Genomic DNA, 23,461 nt, shown 5'->3' on the forward strand with positions numbered 1-23,461 from the left:
ACGATCCACGAGGCGCCCTTTCGACGGTGCGGGAGACCCGCGCTCACACGCCGCTCTATATTTCTCATGCTACATGTCAATGTGTCCCATTCATTCAATTCATACATATGTATCCACATACTTGCGTACCTACCTATTATTTACATAGGTATGTACATAGATATGTATTTATAGGCATGTAGGTATGTATACATACATATAGATACATATGTATGTCTGTACGTACATAATTATTATGGCATGTATGTATGTACACACATATTTTACCTATATATATATATCTATCTATATATATATATATATATCTGTTTGTGTGTGTGTGTGTGTGTGTGTGTGTGAGAGAGAGAGAGAGAGAGAGAGAGAGAGAGAGAGAGGAAAGAGGTTACATGGTACAAATCTTACACATCTAGCAAAACAAGGTGAGGTTACGGAGAGGGAGGGAGAGAGAGAAAGAGAGAGCATGTGATTATGAAATCAATTAAAAACAGATGTCAAAAAGAGAGATTTATAAGACGCATGGAACCACGATCTTCACGTACCCACACATCCTTTTCGACCATTAGGTACACCAATCCATTCGAGTCTACATTAGCTCAAGTGAAGGTGTAGGGAAGGGTCCCCTGCTGACCATTCCCTGTTTTCAAGGGGACCGCATGGCACCAACGGATGCCAGGAGCCATTGGCAGAGAGCCACTGAAAACAAGGAATGGTCGGCAGGGGACCATTCCCGGCCATCAAATGTCTAGGGGAGGGGGCCCACACAGTTGCGCAAACGACACACTGACAAGGCAAACGACGCAAGACAAGCCGATTACATTCCGTGTGCTGGGTTATACACCAATGATAGGCTACTCCATAACTGCATTACTTGTGCTGAGGTGGCAATCATCGAACAACTGCAGCTGAAATTCCCTAATGTGATTGCTTGTAGATGTACGGCTGTGGTGCGCAGCCCCCTGACCCTGGACTTGATAGGGGATATAGACATGCACACGTAACAGCTTCCATAAATTTGAATGCAGTTCCCATCATCAATTTGACTGCCATGGCACATCCAAACAACCATGCTGCCTTTTGATCAGAAACCCATTAATTTTTCCCACATTCACATCCGCACGATCAAAGCTGACCAAGAGTAACACCTTAAAACAACTCCTAAATCTCATAAGGGCACCACTTTTGGAAAATTGTCACTTAATTTACTCGCCATAAAGGCAGCTGTGTATTTGTCTAACTTTACAGTGGCATTGGTTGCTTTAATCTATATCTTATCTTAGTAGTAGGCAGCCCACAATCGTGGTGATTCAAGAAATTTTTGGGGCCGTCCCCTTAAAAACAAAAATCTAGTATGACAACAAGTATACTGCCAGCCCTAATGGAAGAATACATGATTTGGTTCTCCGATGTAATGAGAGCCTTCGGTAGTTTCTTCCTGATGAGGATTTCAAGTTGGCGATTCTCCAAAACTCCACACCCTTCTGTTTCCATCAGCTACGCATGTTACCTTCTAGGATGAATTATGGCTGTTTAGCCCATTCTTGCACCATGTCTGCTTCAGTGCTGAAGTAGTTACCACATCAGCATCTCTCACCCTTGAAGGCTTTCTCAGCGCCGGTTTTCGTTAAATTTTGGCTTGCTAGCCCTCGTGGCGAAGCAGGCCAAGCCGCTGGCAAGCTTTGACCAAAAGGTCAACACATGGAGCAGACATGGCCAGGTCGAACACGCGACCTCCTGCCCAGGAGGTGTGGCCCTTACCGCTATGCTGGCCGCGTGCATTTGCGAGAGCATTGACACCTGCACTTTATATTTTGAAAGCTTGCGGTGCTCTCCCCCCCCCCCCCAAAAAAAAAAAAAGCGCCGGTACCGGCTGTGCAGGTCAGCTTCACCTACATGCATACAAGCGAGCCAAAATTTAACCACAGCCCTCAGCGCCCCTGCTCTCGTTGTCGCCATGCTTGTGCTTGTGCCTCTGCCAATGACAGAGCCATAGCCAGCATCACTTGTTCCTCGAAGCTATCTGGAAGCATAGCAATTGGCTGTTGGGTAGATCCCGGAGGCTCTTCAATGCTTTCTATACTTTGCTGCGCACCGAAATCGGAACCCTCCCAAGGAAGGTCGGAAGCAGAGGGTATACTGCTAGAGAAACTCGTGCCAACCTCAACAGCTTCAGAGCTTTGATCTTGTAGCCAGTCAGACATAGAGCTGCGGCTTTCCCCCCCCACAAGAGGAGAAATTGTCCTTCCACTGTCTATGGAAACCTCAATCCAATTATTAAGCTCTTCGCCGCCAGCATCCTCAGTTTGAGGTGCTATTTCCTCTGTAAGGCATTTCTCAGTCTGACCTTGTTCAGCTTCGACATCTGAGGAGGTCACATCGGGGATCATTCCTCTAGAAAGTTGTTCATTGCTGCTCATACTCACTAGATTTCCTTCACTATTGACAGCATTACGGTTGCTAGCACGACTTTGGTCGCTACTTGGATTACCATTGCTGCTATCAGCCCTAGTAGCCTGCCTCTCTGCCAGTGCTGCTATTGCCCCTGCTAGGCCACCTGTCACGGTACCTCTTCCTGTCAATGTCCGTGTTTCACTCAACTCCTGCACTGGAGTCGTGATGTCAGCAGTGCCATTTTCATTCGTCGCGATCCTCGCATGGTCAGACGCTGTCAACAGCTGGTGCTGGTCTTGGTGTGATTGGCCTTGATCCTACAATTCAGAGGCACGGTAAGTAAATGAACAACAAAGAGCACAGAGAAAATATAACTTTTCGGGAACTACATAACAACTCAGCTTCATGAAAACATTTAGTTTTAGGCACTCGGGCTTCTTTTCTGAGAGCAGGGTTTGTAAGTGAGGGAGGAAACAAACCAAAAAAACCACACCCAGAACCACACACACTAACTGTTTGGCTATACTAGATGGGTAAATACATACTTCTAATGAAAATGAATTTTTGGGCACGTGTGAATTCTTTAAGTGTAAGTTGGATTCTAGGAATTTTCAACAGGAAAATCCCGGCGCAGTTCACCGTTAAAAGAATTTCCTGCAGTCCAAGAAAAAATAACAAATGAAAAGCCGAACGCGATGCAAATTGTGCATACACAAGCACATAGACGAGGATGTGGTACTAAGTCTGCCTTAAGAAGAATTGTCTTAAAAATTTATTTATTTGTCCGAGCATGGGAGGCCTGGTCATAAGTCTAAAGAAGTCTGTGATCGGTCTCTGAGACTGGCTGGCCTCTCCTCTCATCAAGCTCTCTCTGTGTCTGCTCAGCTCAAGCAAAACCAGTCCCAGACATCTCTGGTCCTTATACCCCATGATTCTAGAGAGTGGTCCAAAGCCCTCTCTGAACAGGCAGTGAAAGCGGCCTCGAATCTCGTAGTAAACTGGGCAGTGGCATGTGTAGTGCAACTCTATCTCAGGCTCCATGTGACATAGGGGACATGTCCTGGCCTTTGCTGGTACTCGGCTGTATCTACCGATCTCAATCCGAAGCTGGTGTGAAGATGTGCATATCAGGCCAATAGCACATCGTATCCCATGAGATAAGTGGGTGTCCATGTATCTGGGCCTCATCACAAAACCATCCTCAGTAAGCTAGAGAAGATGCTCTCTATAGAAAGCCATCTTCGTGCCCAGCTCTTGTGCCGGCTATATCCAAGTCCTCCTGGTATCTAGCTGGGTTAGGTCCTGGCGGATAAGTCTGGTGATCTCTGACTGTGTAAGAGTCAAAGAGGGTGCATCCAATGAGTACTAGAAGGGGGGCAATCTGTCCATGCTGAACCCATGTACCTGAAACCATGATGTCATCTCCCCATACCAGCATGCTGTATCTCCCTGCATAGCTAACTGTCGAGAGGACTCAAGTGCTAGGCGGCATATCTGTCTCTAGGGAGGTCCTGCAAGCACTGTATAAAGGAGACTGGTCTGGGAAGAGCAGCTCTTTTTTATACATGGAAGGAAAGAAGTTGGCAATAATTTCAAAGAGCTAAAGGATGGAGAGGGGGCAGGGCAAAGATGTGCAAAGAAGATATTTACCTGCATGCTGCCATGCACATAGATGGGAAGGAAGTTTTAGAACCTCTCTCTCTGCATGGGACTCTAACACCCTCACCCACCTCCTAGTGTCTCCTCACCAAGGACTAAAGTGCCCAACCCAATCAGCCGGGTCGTCAAGTATGTTGTGAAGTTCCCTCCAACACGCCAATGATCCACTGCCAGTAGAGCGTCTGAAATCTGCGTCCAGAAATCTGCTCTAGCACTAACCTGATTGGGGGCATAGACATTCAGCACCCCAATGAGCTCCCCATGCATCCTCATAGTCACATACTGAGCCTGGCCAGGCACAATCACCACTCGGTCTACAATGGCCTGCCGCCATGCCTCCACAATAGCCATACATACACCTCCCTGCCCACTCATAGGGCCAAAGCCAGCAGACCAAAACGTGTCCCATCGTCCTGCCAACACTGAGCCATATCTGAGTATCCTGCTGTCACTCAAGTGGTGCTCCTGGAGCAACAAAATATCCATACTGCCCCCAGTCAAACATCTTTGCAACTCCTGGTGTAGCCACCCACGATGCCTCAGAAACTGCGAGCCTCCCAGGCCCTATACATTCCATGAGACTAGCCTCATGGGTATCCTGGCAAAGTAGAGGCTGTCTCAGCTATGCGTCGGGCCTTCGCCAATGGCTTGGGCGCAGAGTAATCTGCATCCGAGCGGCTGCAAACGGGCCCCCATGTGCACCACAGATGCCTCCAATCAGGCTCCAATGTCTACGGCCCATGGTCAATGCAATATCCAGTTCCCATGTATGCATACGTATCCTAGAGCTCGCGCAAGATCAGCCACCAAGCGGATCACAAGGTGATGGACCCCGTCCGCATCAACACTGTCTGCAATGAAGTAGTATGCTAGCTCCCAGAAGCGAGCCAACACGTCCGTAACCTCCAAGTCGCCGAGGTGGTGCGAAAACTCCACAGCTTGCCTACGCAAGCACTCGGTAGCAAGAACAAGTGTCGAATCCCGGTCGCTCGACCCGCAAAAGGGGAAGGAAAAGGACACTACTAAGTCAAGGGCCCCCTCTCATCGTGCTGGCAGCACCATCACGTGCACGCGAATGGGTGCTGGTTCAGGTACCTCCTCGACTCCAAAGAGGCGAGTCAGAGAGTACTCAAAGGCAGCAAACTGCTGCAAGATATCCCCACTGACAAGCCGACTCCGAATAGAGGAGAGGCGGTAAGTATGTCACGAGGCTGTGGCAACCACTAAGCTTAGTTGTTGGTTTCTTTCCCTTGATTTTTATTTAATTTTTGGGACCCTCTTTTTGAAGTCACAGTTTTGACCCTAATTGATCCCTAGTACCCCCAGGACCTTCGAGACATTCTTTTATTGGCCTACTTTGATAATAAGGGCAAGTGGGAACAGTATCTACCTATGTTTGAGTACGCATACAACAATACGGTGCATTTGTCAACAGGCAAGGCTCCTTTTGAGATTGTTAGAGGGTGGTAAAAAGGTTCCTCCTATTTTGCACACAAAGGACAATTTTCGAAGTAGATCAATACATAGAGAATATGGATGAAATGTATAAGAAGATCAAGAAACTCGGGCAAAGCAAAAAAGGACTGCTGATCGTCACCGTCGTAAATTGTTGTTTTCACATGGTGATTGGGTACTTTCACAGTTTGAAAAGGCAAGGTTAAAGAAAATGAAGGGCGAGGAAAGGTTGTTTCTGCAGCTCAACATGCATTATTATGGGTCTTTTCAAGCACTTGAGAAGATCAGCAATGTTGCGTATAGGCTAAAATTGCCTCACACTTGGAAGATTCATAATGCATTTCACGTGAGTCTTCTAAGACCTTTCGTGGGTGATGTACCAGAAGATATGCCAAATGAAGATCACCCAGAAGTTGAGGAACTCAATAAGATCTTACATGGCAGCAGTGTGTGGGAAAAATAAAAACGTTGGAAAGGAAAGAAAAGCTAAAGGAAAAGTTGCAATACGGTATTTGGTGAGGTTCAAGAACTATCCACCTATGGATGCAAAGTGGATGCAAGAGTGTGAACTGCTAGAGTCACCAAATGTATTGCAGCTTTACTTTGAGGCCTTTGGGTTACAGCCTATGTATGCCCCAACTCAACATGCCTAAGCCTCAAAGGAGGGGTAATGATGGAGCTAGCACATCAAATGTACACACCGATTCAATGCAATAGAAGTAGACACTGTTCCACAAATGCTGAAGGTATTATGCTCACTTCTATCGTAGATGAAATGACAAAAGTATGAAGGTCTCATTAAGTCATTTATATCTATGTTTCATGACCTTTCCTGCAGATACATGTGATGATAAAAGGGTGCTAATTACACTAATTTATCTATGGCATGCAATCGAAAACGTTTGCAATTTCAAGAGGGAGGTATGTCAAGAGGCTGTGGCAACCACTAACCTTAGTTGTTGGTTTCTTTCCCTTGATTTTTATTTAAGTTTTGAGACCCTCTTTTTGAAGTCACAAATGTCCGAACATTGTGTTGCCACTGTGAAACAGCCGACGGCCGAGAGTTTCACCCGCAGTCGAGAAGTGTAGGTCGCCACGAGATGGTCGGGCGAGTCGGCACTGGAATCCGAGCAGTAAAAGGATGTCTAGGCTTTGTTCAAAGTCATTTAGGCTCCTAGCTATACTTAATAAGTCGGTGGGTACTAGGAATTAACTCAAGAGAGACAAAGTGGACACTTGGCGGTTGCAAGTTCAATTTTCCTAGTCCAGCTGGAAGAAGGGGCGCCCAAATTGAGAGGGGGACTGATTTTGGCTCATAAGTGAACTATTGTGTGTGTGAGTAGTGGATGCAGGTGATCACAGCTTTAATGGAAAGCTTGCCTTCTCCCTTGTCTTATGTAGCTCGATGATTCTGCTCTCGCGCACTTCTCTCCCCCTTTGAATACAGAATTGTAATGCCCAGTTCGAGTTCATCTGTATGTACAGTTGTGTGCGGGTTCATGCTTTTCATCTCTTATCGAAGTACTGGATTAGCTAATTGCTAATCCGCCGCAAGCACAGGTGAATTCGGAGAGATTTCACGTGAGAAATCTCGTCTGATTCAAAGAGCAAGTAGCCCTACAAGTGCGGGTGTTGCTAAATTGGCTTTATCTGACAAGAAAATAATTCTAAATGAATTATTGGATTTATAAGTGGTTTTCTCGCTTGGAACACCAATAAAAATAATTCTAAAAGAATTATTGGAATTTTAAATGAGAGGGTTTTTCTCACTGGAGACATCCGAGTACAGAGTATTCCTAGTGCGTCATTCAGAGTAATGACGGGAGCACTGTGAAAGGGAATATTTGTAAGGCCACCAGAAACAGGTACTTCTGATGCGTCACATCGAATGGGTGACAGGGAGTATCCGGAAGAAGTATCCGACCATCCGGAAACGAACATCTCTGATGCGTCATAGGATGGGTGACATAGAGCATCGCGAAGGAGATTGTACCGTAAGTTTGGTAGGAAAGGACTAGGTGATGGGTATTCCTCATGCGTCACAAGGTGGGTGACAGATACATCGGAAAGGGAATATGTCACAAAGTGATGACGTGGCGGACAGCAAAAACCCTAATTTCTGCCAGAAACCCTAAAATTCCTGCAAACCCTAATTTTTGCCAAAAACCCTAAATTCCGGAAATCGCGGAGGCGGATTATTATAAATAAATTTAAAAAAAAATTTGGAAAATGATGAGCGACGCGAATTTTGCTTTTGCTTTTTTTTTTAAAAAAAGAGAAAAGACTCTCTAAGAGAGAGAGAGAACTGATGCTTTTGATTTTAAAAGCTTTTGGGGCTCTGCTTTTGGGCATCCCTTGTAACCTTTAAATTAGTGGTGAGGGCCTCACTTCTCAGAGCATCTGGACGCAGAGTCTGAGAGTGAAACCCTAACCGCTCTCTTGTACTTTGATGATTGATTAATACAAAAAGAAATACCGAAAGGGGCGCCAGTCTTTGGGGCCAATATCTCTAGGCACGGAACTCCGCCGGGCCAGTGCAAATCTATTGTGATCTGTGAATTGTTTTGAAGTGGTTATTTGGTGCTGTCGCGGTTGATTCTTGACTTGGAGTGTCCAAGTTTGTTACAGTGTCCAAGTTTGTTACAGTGGTATCAGAGCACGGCCGATTTCTCTTCTACGGGAAATCCGATCTCCGAAATTTTTTTCCGCGGCACCTATGGCTTCAGGCAATGATCAGTCGACTCCCTCTGCATCTGGAGATGCGGGCTGGGATCACAACGAAGATTCAAGCAGAGAGTATGGCCCGCCTTGGCCTACTTAGGCGGAGCGGCGAGAGATAGAGCGTCGCCAGTTGATCAGTGAGGCAACAATGATGATGCTCAATTTTGCCAAGGACCCGAAGATGGCAAAATATATGAACCAGACCTCTTTGGAAGAGGTACAGATGGAGTGGCAAAGAACCACAACACCACTCCCGAAACCCGCTCTCAAGAAACCTTCTGCCTCCAAGAAATATACGGAGAAGGAACTGGAGAACGTGGTTGATGCACGGATTGCTCAGCTTTTCGACGTGTAAAAGAAAGGCAAAAAGCACGGCAAAAAGCAGAACAAAGGTACTGACTTCCCGGGATATTTGGGTCGTCAGTCTACATTTGACAAAGCAAAGAAACGGAAGAAGCGTGTTCGATATGAAGGAGTACCCAGTTCTTCTTCTTCTTCTTCTGACAGTTCTTCTAGCTCCTCGGATTAGAGCGAAGAAGACAGAAAAAAAGCAAAAAGCGAAGCAAGACACAAAGCTTCGGAACGGGCAAGAAAAAGGCAAAGAAGGCTACATCTCGCCCAGAGACTGACAGTCTGAGGACTCGTCTACAGAAAGCTCAGATTCCGATGACGGAAAGTTTTATGCGAACAAGAAGAATTTTTACAAAGCAAACCAGTATGACTTTCTCGAAGATAAAAGCAAGAAAGTCCGAGAGTTTAAGGAAGGTGGCCACTCGATCATGTTTGATACTTTTTCAGGATACTCAGATGCTTCGAAGGCTTTGTCTTTTATACAACAGTTTGACATCGCTTTCGCGGGAGGACGCTATTCAGAGCACTCCAAGATTCGGAGAGCTGCCTCTTATTTTAAGGGGAATGCCCGTACTTGGTGGTCCACGCTTCTATTAAGCAAGATTGTGCCAGTTACATGGCTGAAATTCAAGAGGCTTTTTATTTCTTCTTGGTTGACTCAAGAGTTTGAGCGAGATATACGAGCTGCTTGGAACCATCTCCGGATGACCAAGAGCGATACAGTGAATTCTTATTGTGAAAGATTCTGGAGCTCTTTTCTACCCGCATCTTCATTCAAGAAGATCTCATTCAGAGAACAGATTGAGCGGTTTACCTTGGGTCTACCTACAGAGATCCGAGACCACTGCTTGGAACAGAAGTCAACTTCTATTCAGGAGTTGATGAGTCATGCGAAGCGGGGCTTTGCAATTCACTCTAGCAATCTGACCTACCCCACAGATGAGGCCATGACACAACGAGCCGAACAGACTTCTGGGAATGAAAGTAGAATGAAAAAGAGCAACCCAAAGAAAAAAAAAAGGATGCACGACCCAAGCTTACTCCTGAGGAGAGAGCTCGCTTCATCAGAGAGGGGAAGTGCTTTGGATGCGGGGAACATGGACATATTTCCGCAAAGTGCCCTGATAAGGCACAGAAAGAACAGAATGATAAAGACGACGACAGGTCTGAGAGTTCGAGAGCAGCTGAGGAATGTGGCAGAAAAGGCAGATAGAAAAGCAGAACTGGTACCACATGGCGTGGGACCTGCACCGAATCTAATGAATGAAAGTACAAACTTTGCCGCTTTCGGGGCAAAGTGAAGGATTAGGAAGCTCTTTTGAAGGAGCCAAGGCCAACTTCTTTTCACTTGGAATTGGCGGCTCAATTTGGAACTACGCCCGACAGACTGACGCCACAGGCGGAGGTAGTTCGACTGGCACCCGGATGGGATGTTGCCATTACAACGAGCATTGGCAAACTTTGTTTGCAATGACAGGGGTGTTCAAGGCACGTGAGTGACGTTCTACTCGGGATCCCTTGGTACCACAAGAACTACGCCGTGGTTGACTACCGGGCCAAGAAAGCGACTTTGATAAATGAAGGGTTTAGAGATTGTACTTGATGAACTTCAGTTTTCTTACTCATTCTTTTGGGAGAACTAAACGATGGATAAAGGTTGAATATGTTTTGACCTGAAGAAAAGAACGCCAAGATTTTTTTTCTCCACGCTCATGCCGATTGCTTTTGAGAGGGCCTGAAGATCATACCATTGATCTGATATCTGGAAGCACGCCACCGAATCGGCCACCTTATCGTGTGAGCCGAGTACAGAATGAAAAGATTATGAACTCAGTGAAAGACCTCTTGGAAAAGGGTCTTGTCTAGCCTAGTACTTCACCGTATTGCTCTCCAGTGTTGTTGGTTTTGAAGAAAGACGGATCTTGGAGAATGTGCATCGATTATAGCACTCTCAACGAAATCACCATCAAGAACAGATTTCCGATTCCTAGGATCGATGATATACTCGACAGGTTACAGGGATCCTCATGCTTTAGCAGGATTGACTTGAAGAGTGGATATCATCAGATCAGGATAGCACCAGGAGATGTCTACAAGACAGCTTTTCGGACGACTTTTGGGTTATTTGAGTTTTTGGTGATGCCTTTTGGCTTAACCAATGCTCCTGCGACATTTAACCGGATGATGGACAGGATTTTTCGAGAGTACAGGCTATTTGTTGGCACTTTCTTTGACGGCATCATTGTTTTCTCCAAGAATGAGGCAGAACACAGAGATCATCTGCTTCAAGTCTCTCAGGCATTACGAGATCACACGTTAGTGATTAATGCAAAGAAAAGTGAATTTTTCCTACTAGAGATACACTTTTTGAGACACATTGTGTCAGCAGCAGGAGTGCGAATGGACCCGGCCAAGATAGAGACTATCCGTGATTGGCCCGATTTGAGGAATGTCCATGAAGTTAGAAGCTTCTTGGGACTGTGTTCGTACTACAGGCGGTTCATACAAAAGTTTGCAGAGGTTGCTTCCCCTTTGCATATCTTGACACAGAAAGGAGTACCTTTTTCGTGGGGACCCACAGAGGTGACTGCCTTTTAGACATTGAAAGAGAAATTCACTACAGGACCAGATTTGACTTTGCCGGACTTGCAGAAGTCATTTGAAGTATTTTGTGATGCTTGTGGTCGTAGTCTGGGTGCGGTCTTGATGCAAGAAGGCCATGTCATAGCTTACGAGAGCCGTTTGTTCTCTAGGCCGCAAATGACAGCACAGATCTATGGGAAAGAGCTTTTGGCGGTTATCCATGCTCTTACTCAGTGGCGGCATTACCTACTCGGAGCGGATTTTACTGTCTTTACAGACCATCAGAGTTTGCCCTACTTCTTGTCACAGAAGCAGCTTTCGGAAAAGCAAATGCGGTGGGTGAACATCTTGTCACAGTTCCACTTCCAGATTGTCCATGTGCAGGGACAGAAGAATGTGGTGGCAGATGCTTTGTCTCGAAAACCGTTGGTTCTGGCTATTTCCGCGATACATCATAGGAGCTTCGAGGATATGGTCGATCAGTGTGCCACAGATACAGATTTTGCAGATATTTTCACACAGATACGGGATGGGGAGACAGTAGCTGGATACTCCCTTCAGGAAGGCTACTTGATGAAAAAGACTATGTTGTGCGTTACACAGCCGTTGAGGAAAAAGGTTATGACTGATTGCCACTATCCATCTTTTACGGGTCACCGCGGCATTGCTACCACCATGAAAGGGGTAGAGAGAGATTTCTTTTGGCGGAGACTGAAGAAGGATGTGGAAGAGTTTGTGCGCAGTTGCTTGGTATGCCAGAAGGTCAAGTTTGACAGGCATAAGGCACAGGGATTGTTACAGCCTTTACCCATACCCACCCGCCCCTGGGAAAATATTGAAATGGATTTCATTTTTTTATCTCCCGAGAATACAGAATGATCACGATGATTTTCCGATTACATGGCACGCCTGAGACGATTGTCTCCGATAGAGACCCCAGATTTATGAGTTTGTTTTGGAAGGCAATTTGGGAGAACATTGGCACGCGGTTGCAGTTCTCGTCATCGTTCCACTTGCAGACTGACGGGCAATTTAAGATTGCCAATTCAGTGATTTTAGATTTATTGAAGTCTTGTATCTCGGATCAGAAGACTCAATGGGAAAAGAACTTACCTTTGGTGGAATTTGCCTACAATAACACGATACACTCTTCGACGGGGAAGATGCCATGTGAGATTGTTGAAACTGCTGCGAAGGTTCCATCCTTCCTGAGCACGAAAAATTAGAAATTTGAAGCGGATGAATATTCGCGAGATTTGGATACGGCTTTTGCCAAGGTTCGCGAGACTTTGCAGGAGTCTCAAGAACGACAGAAAAAAGGCAACGGATCGCCATCGTCGCGACTGGAAACTGAAGGAGGATGATTGGGTGCTCTTACTTTTGAGAAGGCACGCCTAAGAAAGAAACAGGGAAAGGAGAGGCTTTTTCCAAAGCTTAGTATGTGATACTACGGACCTTTCCAGATTACTGACAAGATAAATGATGTCTCCTTCCGATTGAAACTGCCAGATACTTGGAGGATTCACAATGCATTGCATGTGAGTCTCTTGAACCCTGTTAAGGGTGATGTGCCTGATGATGGGGAGCCTGATGAGCAACCCAAAGTGGAAGAAAACGAAGAGATCCTTGTTCCTGAACAGATTTTGGCACATAATGATACGAAGAAGGGTAAAGTCCGAAGGCGGTTCTTGGTTAAGTTCAAGAATTTTCCTGCATTTGATGCGAAGTGGATGGAGGAGGAGGACCTAACAGATACTCCTCGGATTGTGAAACTTTACCTCGATGTTTTGGTTTAGCATAGTCTACTCCAAACGGAACCCAGAATTCAGCTTGGTCGGAGATCTGGTGCAGTGGGATGCACAAGAGGGGAGTCACTCCACTCCTTTGTCAACAGATGCCTCGATTTTGATACTAAAGTCACTGATGTCTCTTTGAGCTTCAGGGATACTGAGAGCTGACAGTATTCTGTTGGATGACTTTATGAAATGGAATTCCTGATTATGATACTGATTTGTTCTTGACTTCTTGTGAGTGCAGGAACTGATGCCGAAATGACTGCAGCATTTTGGTCTGATTGATCTCGAATAGACATGGTTGCAATAGGGGTTAGTCAATCGGACATCGATGAGGTCCCGATTGGACCTAGATGTGATTGCTAGCTACATTGCCGATAAATCATGGTCTAAGATCCGAATGAATGTTGAATGTCATGTGATGTCCGGTGATGTCTGGTGATGTCCTGTGATGTCGTGTGATGTGACTGTCGATTTTGTACATGTGCTAGATGTGCGTTCCTAGTACGTAGGTACTAACAGTCAGTGTCTGCTAAGACGGTTTATGGCTTTTGTCGGTTTTGCAGGCGTAGTCGCGGTCGATTACAATGCTTTCAAGAGGGGGGTATGTCACAAAGTGATGACGTGGCGGACAGCAAAAACCCTAATTTCTGCCAGAAACCCTAAAATTCCTGCAAACCCTAATTTTTGCCAAAAACCCTAAATTCCGGAAATCGCGGAGGCGGATTATTATTATTAAAAAAAAAAAAATTTGGAAAATGATGAGCGACGCGAATTTTGCTTTTGCTTTTTTTATAAAAAAAAGAGAAAAGACTCTCTAAGAGAGAGAGAGAACTGATGCTTTTGATTTTAAAAGCTTTTGGGGCTCTGCTTTTGGGCATCCCTTGTAACCTTTAAATTAGTGGTGAGGGCCTCACTTCTCAGAGCATCTGGACGCAGAGTCTGAGAGTGAAACCCTAACCGCTCTCTTGTACTTTGATGATTGATTAATACAAAAAGAAATACCGAAAGGGGCGCCAGTCTTTGGGGCCAATATCTCTAGGCACGGAACTCCGCCGGGCCAGTGCAAATCTATTGTGATCTGTGAATTGTTTTTAAGTGGTTATTTGGTGCTGTCGCGGTTGATTCTTGACTTGGAGTGTCCAAGTTTGTTACAGTGGTATCAGAGCACAGCCGATTTCTCTTCTACGGGAAATCCGATCTCCGAATTTTTTTTCCGCGGCTCCTATGGCTTCAGGCAATGATCAGTCAACTCCCTCTGCATCTGGAGATGCGGGCTGGGATCACAACGAAGATTCAGGCAGAGAGTATGGCCCGCCTTGGCCTACTTAGGCGGAGCGGCGAGAGATAGAGCGTCGCCAGGTGATCAACGAGGCAACAATGATGATGCTCAATTTTGCCAAGGACCCAAAGATGGCAAAATATATGAACCAGACCTCTTTGGAAGAGGTACAGATGGAGTGGCAAAGAACCACAACACCACTCCCGAAACCCGCTCTCAAGAAACCTTCTGCCTCCAAGAAATATACGGAGAAGGAACTGGAGAACGTGGTTGATGCACGGATTGCTCAGCTTTTCGACGTGCAAAAGAAAGGCAAAAAGCACGGCCGATTTCTCTTCTACGGGAAATCCCATCTCCGAATTTTTTTTCCGCGGCACCTATGGCTTCAGGCAATGATCAGTCGACTCCCTCTGTTACAGAATATCCATAGTCAAGAGGAAATTCCGAATTGTGTTAGAATATTGTGCAAGGAAAAACAAGCACTTGAATAAAGATGGGTTCAAAGGAAACTTTGAAGAAAAACGGATGCTTTTTGAGAAAGCGGGGTTGCTTTTCGGGAAAGCAAATTCTTTCCCGCAAGGAAGTCTATGTCTGCATTGCAATTGTGCATGTGATTGCATCCAGGGACGCCTGGGAAATGTTGTGAAAGCATTGTTTTTAACTTATAAGGTTTTATTCAGTTTTTGGACAGATTCAAACCATTTTTAAAGGTGATCGGCCTCGGCCGCCCACTTAATAAGTAGGCAGCCTATGATTAAATAAAGAAGTATAAACCAGCCAACGATTTTACTCTTCTTTTTCTGGCAGAAAAGCGCCAAAAAAAAAAAGACCGCGAGCAGCCTGCGCTCAGCTATTCGTGCCGTGGCCAAGAGCTATAAAAGCATCATAGACCCTCACTCAGAGGAGAAGATTAGTTCTTGCAAGAAGAAGCATCATAGACCCTCACTCAGAGGAGAAGATCAGTTCTTGCAAGAAGAAGATGCTGCTGCAGATATCTGCAAAGAAGACGTTGCCGGTGATGCCCATGGCTGCCCCAAGCCAAGACCCAGTGTGCGAGTTCCCTCGCGAAGAAGTGCCTACGGAGCGTGTTTCCATCGCAACAAGTTACTGTTTTTCTCTGTTTTCAGTCCATAAACGTCGTAGACGGGGCTAATACACGAGAAGGAACCCAAGAACACACCTCTTTTGTGTGCATGATTGGAAGAGAGGATTTTCTTTGTAGAGATCTCTTCTGGGGAATTGCTTTTCAAGAACCGAGTTTCGTTTCGAGCATCGAGACTTTGAAGGTAACGATTTTCATGTTTTGATCTCTAAGTAATTGTGTTAGGTGCAGCGGAATGAATGTTTGCGCTTTGCTCAAGATGAGTGCTCAAAACTATGCTCAAGGTTCCTTTTGTTCTTATGGAAGGTAGAGCCTTCCGTTCTTAATGAGAGAAGGCTATGATCACAAACAAAGTGAATCGACACTGTGCGTGCAAGTGTATGAGATTGAGAGATAGAGAGAGAAGAGAGATACGACACCAGAGATGTTGTAAAATCCTCCTCCGAAGGCCCCACTCTCGTCGGCGAGTGGTCTACTTATGATTGCACAATCTGGTACAAACTGAATGCATGGGACTGATGCAAGTCTAGGCTATGTCAGCGATGACGACGAGACCGACCTAAGGGCTGAAATCTGCAATCTTTCTACTGCTATCCAAAACACTATGGGCTGAAATCTGCAAATCTTGTATCTGCTGAATTCTGACTCTATGTCAATGACGATGTCGATGGCAACGATGCGAAGACGACGCGCTGAAAAACGCAAATGCTGAAATCTGTGTTTTCCGGGCTGAAACTGTAAACCTTGCGGAAACTGACCATGCGGCGAGGAACTGCTACGGGAAGGTGAGATCTGCGAGGTTCGGGACTTGATCTGCGGGTACTAACTGCTGAAAACTGAAAACGCTGATGGTCCTTGACTTTCCGTCGCGGTAAAGGTGCAAAACGTCGGGGCTGATTTGCAACCAAAAACGCTAGGGCTGAATTTTGGTCCTTCTATCGCTGGGATTCTGCAAATGCAAAAACGCTAGGCTGATCTGCTGTGTCTAACTGTTGCCGGGTTGATCTGCCATGCAAAACGCTGGGGCTGATCTGCAATGGAGAAAACGCAAGGCTGTCCTTGGCTGAAAACGCTAAGTCTCCTGCCCAGAGGGGATTCTGCTGAGAAGTTGCCTGTTGAGCGTGGAGCTCCTTCTGCCTCTTCCGCCATTTAGTGCTAACTTTGGTTTGCTTATATATTTTCTTAGCAAAATTGCCCTACCTACTTTTGTTGGAAAGTCACTTGAATTAATAAGTGAAAACTGTCAAAAATAGGAAAAATTGGCTAAAATCACTAGAAAATTCCCCTGATGGAATCTGATGGATTCTGATGATAATATTGATGATCATGATGTGTGCAACCAGAGGATATGCATCTATACTAAGTGACTGGGCATGCACGGTCTACGAATAGACTCACAAAAGTGCCAGATCACTTCTAAGCTAGACTGACTGGACTGACTGAACCATGTTATGCTGTAGCTTGTCCACGGACACATAGGGATGGATGTGTCACGTGACATCCCCTCCTTTTCAAAGTGAGGTACTGGTACCGAACTGTATGGCGTCGAGGGAGATCGCCAATAACATCCGGAATCCTGGAAGGGACTCTTCGCCGGCCCACTGATGTGTGGGTCGTGCGGTACTTGAACTTCATAAAGGTCTGCAACGCTTACTTCTTTGGGCCGCGCCGAAAGCGACACAAAGTCTTCTGTGGCTCCTTCGATGCTTCAACTGCGTCTAGAGTCGTGCTTCTTTCTTCTTCAAGAATCTCCATGATTGAAAATTCCTGAAACCACTTCCAACACAAAACCATGAACATACCTATTCCATGTAAAGTGAGTAGAAAAAATCATCTCGTCCTAATAGACTGTGCATGCAATGTGGATGAACAAAGAGACGGAATGCCAAACCATTCACCACACACACGCAAACAATGAGATCAAATCTTTCTCTTATGATCTAGAGCAATCAATTGTGGCAATTCACAACGGAAATGCCCATGCTTGGTGCTCATACTTTCATGTGCTCATTCTACGAATGTGTCATGCCAAGGAAGAGGCAGGAAAGGTGACTTCCTTGAATGCATACTTTTCAGCTTTTAATGAACAATCCGCATACATTCGTGCTCATCTATGAGTGAAACGTGCTCAACATACAATATGTCATGCCTATGAAAAGGGATCACATAAAGACGCTGACTAAAAAACAGGAAATGATCACGAATGAAACACTCGAACAATGCGTGTGTATCAATCATGCGAACACATAATACTTCCTTTGAGGGTTCTTTGGACCTAGGCTCGAGAGCCAGGATCAGTTCTTCCTGTATGATCGAATCGGCCTGTGGGGGTTCTTTGGACTTCTCGAAAGCCAAGATCGGTTCTTCGTGATTGATCGAATCTACAACGAGGTTAACTTCGCTAGAAAAAGCATCCACTAACACATCATCCTTGTGAACAATCACATCATCTTCATGCAACTCATCATGCTCGTGAGAAATCACATCTTAATCATGCAAATCATCATGCTTTGTGAGAAATCACATCTTGATCATGCAAATCATCATGCTTGTCATCCAAATCATCATGCTTATCATTGTCAATCAAATCATCATCATGCTTCACACAATCATGCAAATCCTGTCTATCATGCGTTGGAGAACAAGAGACTGAGAGAGTCTCCTTTTCCCGCAACAGTGCCTGAGCTTGAGAAAAGAGTCGCAAGAACTCTTCCTTGTGTTGATCGCTCATTCCTTTGACGGCGGCTGCCATTCTTTCTTGGTGTCTGCGCTCCATTTCTGCTTTTCTTTCTGCTCGTCTTTCTGCGTTTCTTGCTTCGCGTTCTAAATCGAGACTTGCGACCATGCTTCTTGAATCGAGGCTTATCTTTAGGTTGATGTAGGGTAGTAGTAGTAGCGGCTTCCTTCTTCTGGCGAGAAGATTGAGAAGTAGAAGTATAATCAGGAGAGTAAGATGGAGATGAGATAGAGATGTCCTTGCTCTCGTCTAGCAAAGAGAGCGCTTTTTCCTGGCCTTTCCTTGGAGTAGGCCGTTCATTCCGATTCGAAGATCCTTTGTGCCCATCGACACGTTCTTCTTCTCTTTCCTCCTGTGGTCCTACGCCAACCGTGTGGTCTGGAGGCCCGGCGGCATCGGTTCCATTCGTTCTCTTCATTCCGCCCAAGAGCTTTTGGACATCCGCCAATAGTAAGACTTGTTGCAAATCCGCAAGCTGAGCTCGCACTTGTTGAAGCTCCTCTTCAACGCTTCTCCCTTGGCTCGACATGGTTCTTCCCGTACTTCCCGGAATCGTCCTTCTTTGCAGAGAAAGAGAGGAGTCCGAGCTCTGATACCACTGTCACAATACGGGAGCGTACACGAGCACTTAGAAATCTGAAAAATAAAATACTTTGCAAATGTGAGAGAAGGGAGAAGATCGACACAGTATTGGGGACCAGAAGATGGACTGGTCCCCCCCCTTCAAGAGTATTCTTTATTCAGGGAGAGTCGTATACAAGCACAAGAACCCAAGGAAACCCCTCCGTTCTGTAATCTTAGACCCGAAGGTCGTTCTTTCCCGTAAAGGACTTAGGCACGAGGCCGTACTTTCCCATAAGGGACTTAGGCGCGAAGCCGTACTTCCCGTGAGGGACTTCCCGTAAAAAGGGAGATTCCTGCAAAAACAACCACACAAAGCAACAACTCGCAATGCGTATCGACAAATTATACCTGTCGCTCCTCGCTCGGTCAAACGAGCTCCGTACTCCGTCGTCACACGAACCCTCGCAGATTCCCGTCGCCACACTTTGCTCCAAAACCTCAGCGCTGGCACTTCCTGCTACTCCTTGCGATCCTCCCATTAGCTGAACGCTACCTGCCTCTTTATAGGCCTTGGCACCCGGCGGGAATAGGGACCAAAAGCAAAAGCTCTGGCGCTTCTAGAGAGAGGAGAGAGAGAGATCGCTGTTTTCAGCCCATCCGTACAGCTCTCTTGCGTAGGCTTTTTTTTTTTTACGCAAGGATTTGGGGCTTGCTTTATTTTATTAATAAAAGGGACCGGTCACTTAAAAGTGGCCGGCCACTTTTAAAATAAAGTGTGAACCTGTTCAAACTTTTAAAAACCACTCAGTGAGTTACAAACTAATGCTACGCAAACACATTCCAGGCGTCCCCGGGTGCAGAACACGGCACAGATCCAATGCAGACATAGATTCCTCGCGGGAAAGCATCTGCCCTGCCGCGGATGTTCCTGCTTTTCGTAAAAAGCTTCTTTGAACCCATCTTCATTCTTGTGCTTGCGTTCTTACGTGTATTTTCTTACTCAGTTCACATTTCCTCCTCAGCCTACGGTATGCCCCCTTTCTGATGCACCCGTCACCCATCATGTGACGCATCAGGGGCACTTGTAACCCGGCCCTTTCCACCGAACTTACGGAAACTCCTTCGCGATGTTTACCGTCACGGTGTCACCCATCAAATGACACATCAGAGTTGTCCGTTCTTGATGGTATTTCCTGTAGCTACAAAATCTTTTAGCAGTTCTTAGTGTACACAATAAAATATCCTAGAAAAAGAAATTAATCATTAAAAATAAGAAAATAGTCCAATTAGCAACATCCCTCTGGCTTCTAAACAATTGACCTCAACTGTAGTGCTTTGGACATATACCTTCATTATCTCGAGATAAGCTGCTAATTCCTCCTGCGTCATCCACTGAGCATCTAGATTCGAATAGTTCTTAAACTTAACCAAATACGTCCGTGTTATTTTTCCGGACTTGAGGGGCCGCTCCTGATGACTTACTATCTGTTCCGGTTGGAGTATTTCTTCTGTTTCCTCAACCTCAGGAGGTTCCTCAACACTAGGCTGACTCGAAGGCGGTCCCACATACGGCCGGAGTAAACTGACATGGAAAGCATTATGGATCCTCCAATTAGGCGGTAGCTCTAATCGGAATGTGACATCATTCACTTGCTTAGTGATCTTAAACGGCCCATAATAACGGGGAGAAAGTTTTACCACCTTCCCCTTATGAGACGCTTGTTTCTTAAGTCTTGCCTTCTCAAACTTGAGTAAGACTAACTGTCCGACTGTTAAGTCTAGATTCCTCCTGAGCTTGTCTGCAGCTTTCTTATGCTTTTCCTGAGAGCGTAGAATAGCTCTCCTAACTTGCCCGTAGGCTGTGTCCAAATCCCGGACAAATTCATCTGCTGCAAAGATCTTATCCTTAGTTAAAAGGATCGGTGGAAGTAAAGGCTTACCATAGAGAATCTCAAAAGGTGCTTTCCCCGTCGATGAGTGTATGGTATTGTTATACGCATACTCGACAAGGGGCAAATATTTCTCCCAGTCAGATTGCCGGTCTGACACATAAGCTTTTAACATATCCAATACTGTGGAATTGGCTATCTCACTTTGCCCGTCCGTTTGAGGATGGTAGGCAGATGAAAAATTCAACTTTGTACCAAGATTATCCATCAAGGCACGCCAAAAATTTCCCTCTCATGCGAGGATCTCGATCACTCACAATAGACTTAGGCATTCCATGATGCTTAAAGATCTGTGCCAGAAAGACCCTAGCCATAGGATCTGCTTTGATCGTTTTCTTGACTGGTATAAAGTGTGCTTGCTTGCTAAACCTGTCCACAATGGTCCAGATCGCGTCATTTCCAATCTGAGTTCTAGGGAGGTCCATGATGAAGTCCATGGCAATACTTTCCCAAGGTTCATTAGGCACAAGCAATGGTTGTAGCAACCCAAGCGTCTTATGCCGAACATACTTCACTTTTTGGCAAACCAAACATTCCCTGACATACTTATCAATGTCTACTTTAAGGCTAGGCCAAAAGAAATATCTTTCCATTGCTAAGGTCGTAGGGAGAATACCCCGATGACCCGCATAAGGCGAAGCGTGTGCTTCATCCATGATCTTCTTTCTTAATGGTTCCGCCACACATATGGCCTGATGGTGGTAGAGATAACCGTCTCGAATGGAATAGGGAAACTCATTCTCTCCACGATGTAGCATTCCCCAAACGGTGGAGAAGTCTCGATCATTCGGATACAAATCCGGTAGTGCTTCTAATTCTTGGTGATACACCGAAGTGATAGCGTTCACCCTTGGCCGCCTAGACAATGCGTCCGCGACCACATTCTTACTCCCAGCCGTGTGAAGGATCTGGAAGTGAAACATAGACAAAAAGTTTGCCCATCTCATCTGCTTCTCAGATAGTTTCCTTTGCATAAGAAAATACCGCAAACTCTGGTGATCAATCTTGATCACAAAATCCGCTCCTAGAAGATAGTGCTTCCAGTTGGATAAGGCGTGAATCACAGCCGTAAGTTCCTTTTCATAGATTGATGCATGCAACTCTGCATCCTTAAGCCATCTCCTTTCGTAGGCCATTGCATGGCCTTCTTGGTTTAACACTACTCCGATGCAATCACCTGAAGCATCGCAGTGAACCTCAAATGGTTTCCTTAAGTCAGGTACTATCAAAATAGGTCCATGGCTTAGCAAGTACTTGAGCCGATCAAAAGCTCCTTGTTGTCTCGATCCCCATCTGAAAGGAATCTTCTTCTTTGTCAAATCATGAAGTGGTCCTGCTACATGGGCAAATCCTCGGACAAACCTTCGATAATACGAACATAATCCCAAGAAGCTACGTACATCATGTATCGTAGTGGGAATAGGCCAATCTTCTACCACTCGGATCTTGGCACGATCCATACTCACTCGATTGTGAGAGACTATATGGCCGAGATAGTGTATCTCTGAGAGAAAGAACTCGCTCTTCTTTACATTCACATGTAACTCATGCTTTCGCAATTCTTGAAACACTAGGTCCAAGTGCTTCCAATGTTCCTCTTCTGACTTAAGAGAAGATGAGTATGTCGTCAAAGAATACTCCCGTAAAAGCTCAATACGGGCTGAAAATGCGGTCCATCATGCGATTGAACGTCGCAGGAGCATTGGTCAAGCCGAAAGGCATTACCAAAAATTCATTTAGTCCAAAGGTTGTGCGGAAAGCAGTCTTATGGACATCCTCAGGGGCGATCCGTATCTGATGATACCCACTCTTAAGTCTATGCGACTAAAGACACTTGCACCCTGCAACTTATCAAGTATGTCATCAATCCGAGGGATCGGAAAGCGATTCTTGACCGTGATCTTGTTTAAAGACCTATAGTCTATGCACATTCGAAACGTGTCATCTTTCTTCTGCCCCAGTAGAACTGGAGAGCAGTAGGGTGAAGCACTTGGCCGTACTAACCCTTTCTCTAGAAGCTCGTTGACTTGCTTCAAAATTTCCTCTTGCTGAACAAGACTCACCCGATAAGGGGGTTGATTGGGAGGCGAGCTACCCGGTATGAGATCTATGCGGTGATCTTCCGAGCGTACCGGAGGTAGTTCATCAGGGAGTGTTTCCGTGAAACAATCTTTGTACTTTTCAATAAATTGAAAAGAGAGTGAATCCCCACTAGTTTTATCCTTCTGACGTGCAAAAATCAAGTAAGCAGAAACACACTTCTTCATTTCTTTCTTAATGGAGATATGACTTACAATTGGGAACTACCAATCTCCTACATTAGCATGAATCTTTATTTTCTTACCCCCATGATCAAAGGTGAGGGTCTTTTCCACATAATCGGGGACAGGTGTCATGTGGAAGTGCCATGGCATACCCAAGATGATATCACATCCCTCGATGGGTGCCATCAAAAATGATTCGCGGTCCTTGTACTCGCCAATCCGAAGATTGAGATGTCCTTGCACGGGAGTTGCATTGGTTGTCAACCCCTCGAATGCCGATCCGGATGTAACCGGTGTGCCAAGCTGAGCCGGTGGGAGGCACAAACGTTCCACAGTATCCAGGGAGTTGAAGTTATCTGTGGATCTTGGATCATAAAGAATCAGTACTCGCTGGTTGTTCAAAGACCCCCAGCCCTTCAGAAGCTGACGCTTCCCTTTCTCCGTTTCTGTGTTTCCTTGAACATCTGGAATTGAGTTCGAGCTTGGTGAAGCGAGTTCCTTCCTTGCTTTATCTTGCCTCGTAGGGGCGTGTTCTTGCCGTTGCTGCTTTAGCGGGCAATCCGGTTTCATATGTCCTTTCTCGCCACAGTGAAGCATCTTCCTTCCTCTCTGA

At 45.6% G+C, this 23,461-nt stretch overlaps 1 protein-coding gene across 2 annotated transcripts in view; it reads right to left on the reverse strand.

Annotated features, from left to right (window-relative positions):
• Positions 1-1,177: 1,177 nt before the first annotated feature.
• LOC147452807 (E3 ubiquitin-protein ligase DA2L-like) overlaps positions 1,178-23,461 on the reverse strand; it is a 47,317-nt gene continuing 25,033 nt past the window's right edge. For both annotated transcript variants that reach the window (XM_086518379.1, XM_086518377.1), the window contains one exon: positions 1,178-2,705. In XM_086518379.1, the coding sequence (XP_086374505.1) occupies positions 1,926-2,705 (780 nt within the window). In that variant the 3' untranslated portion in view covers positions 1,178-1,925. The remainder of the gene's footprint in view (positions 2,706-23,461) is intronic.

The sequence above is a fragment of the Adiantum capillus-veneris genome, chromosome 8, assembly GCF_014529385.1.
Source record: "Adiantum capillus-veneris isolate H3 chromosome 8, ASM1452938v2, whole genome shotgun sequence".
Taxonomy (NCBI): Eukaryota; Viridiplantae; Streptophyta; class Polypodiopsida; order Polypodiales; family Pteridaceae; genus Adiantum; species Adiantum capillus-veneris.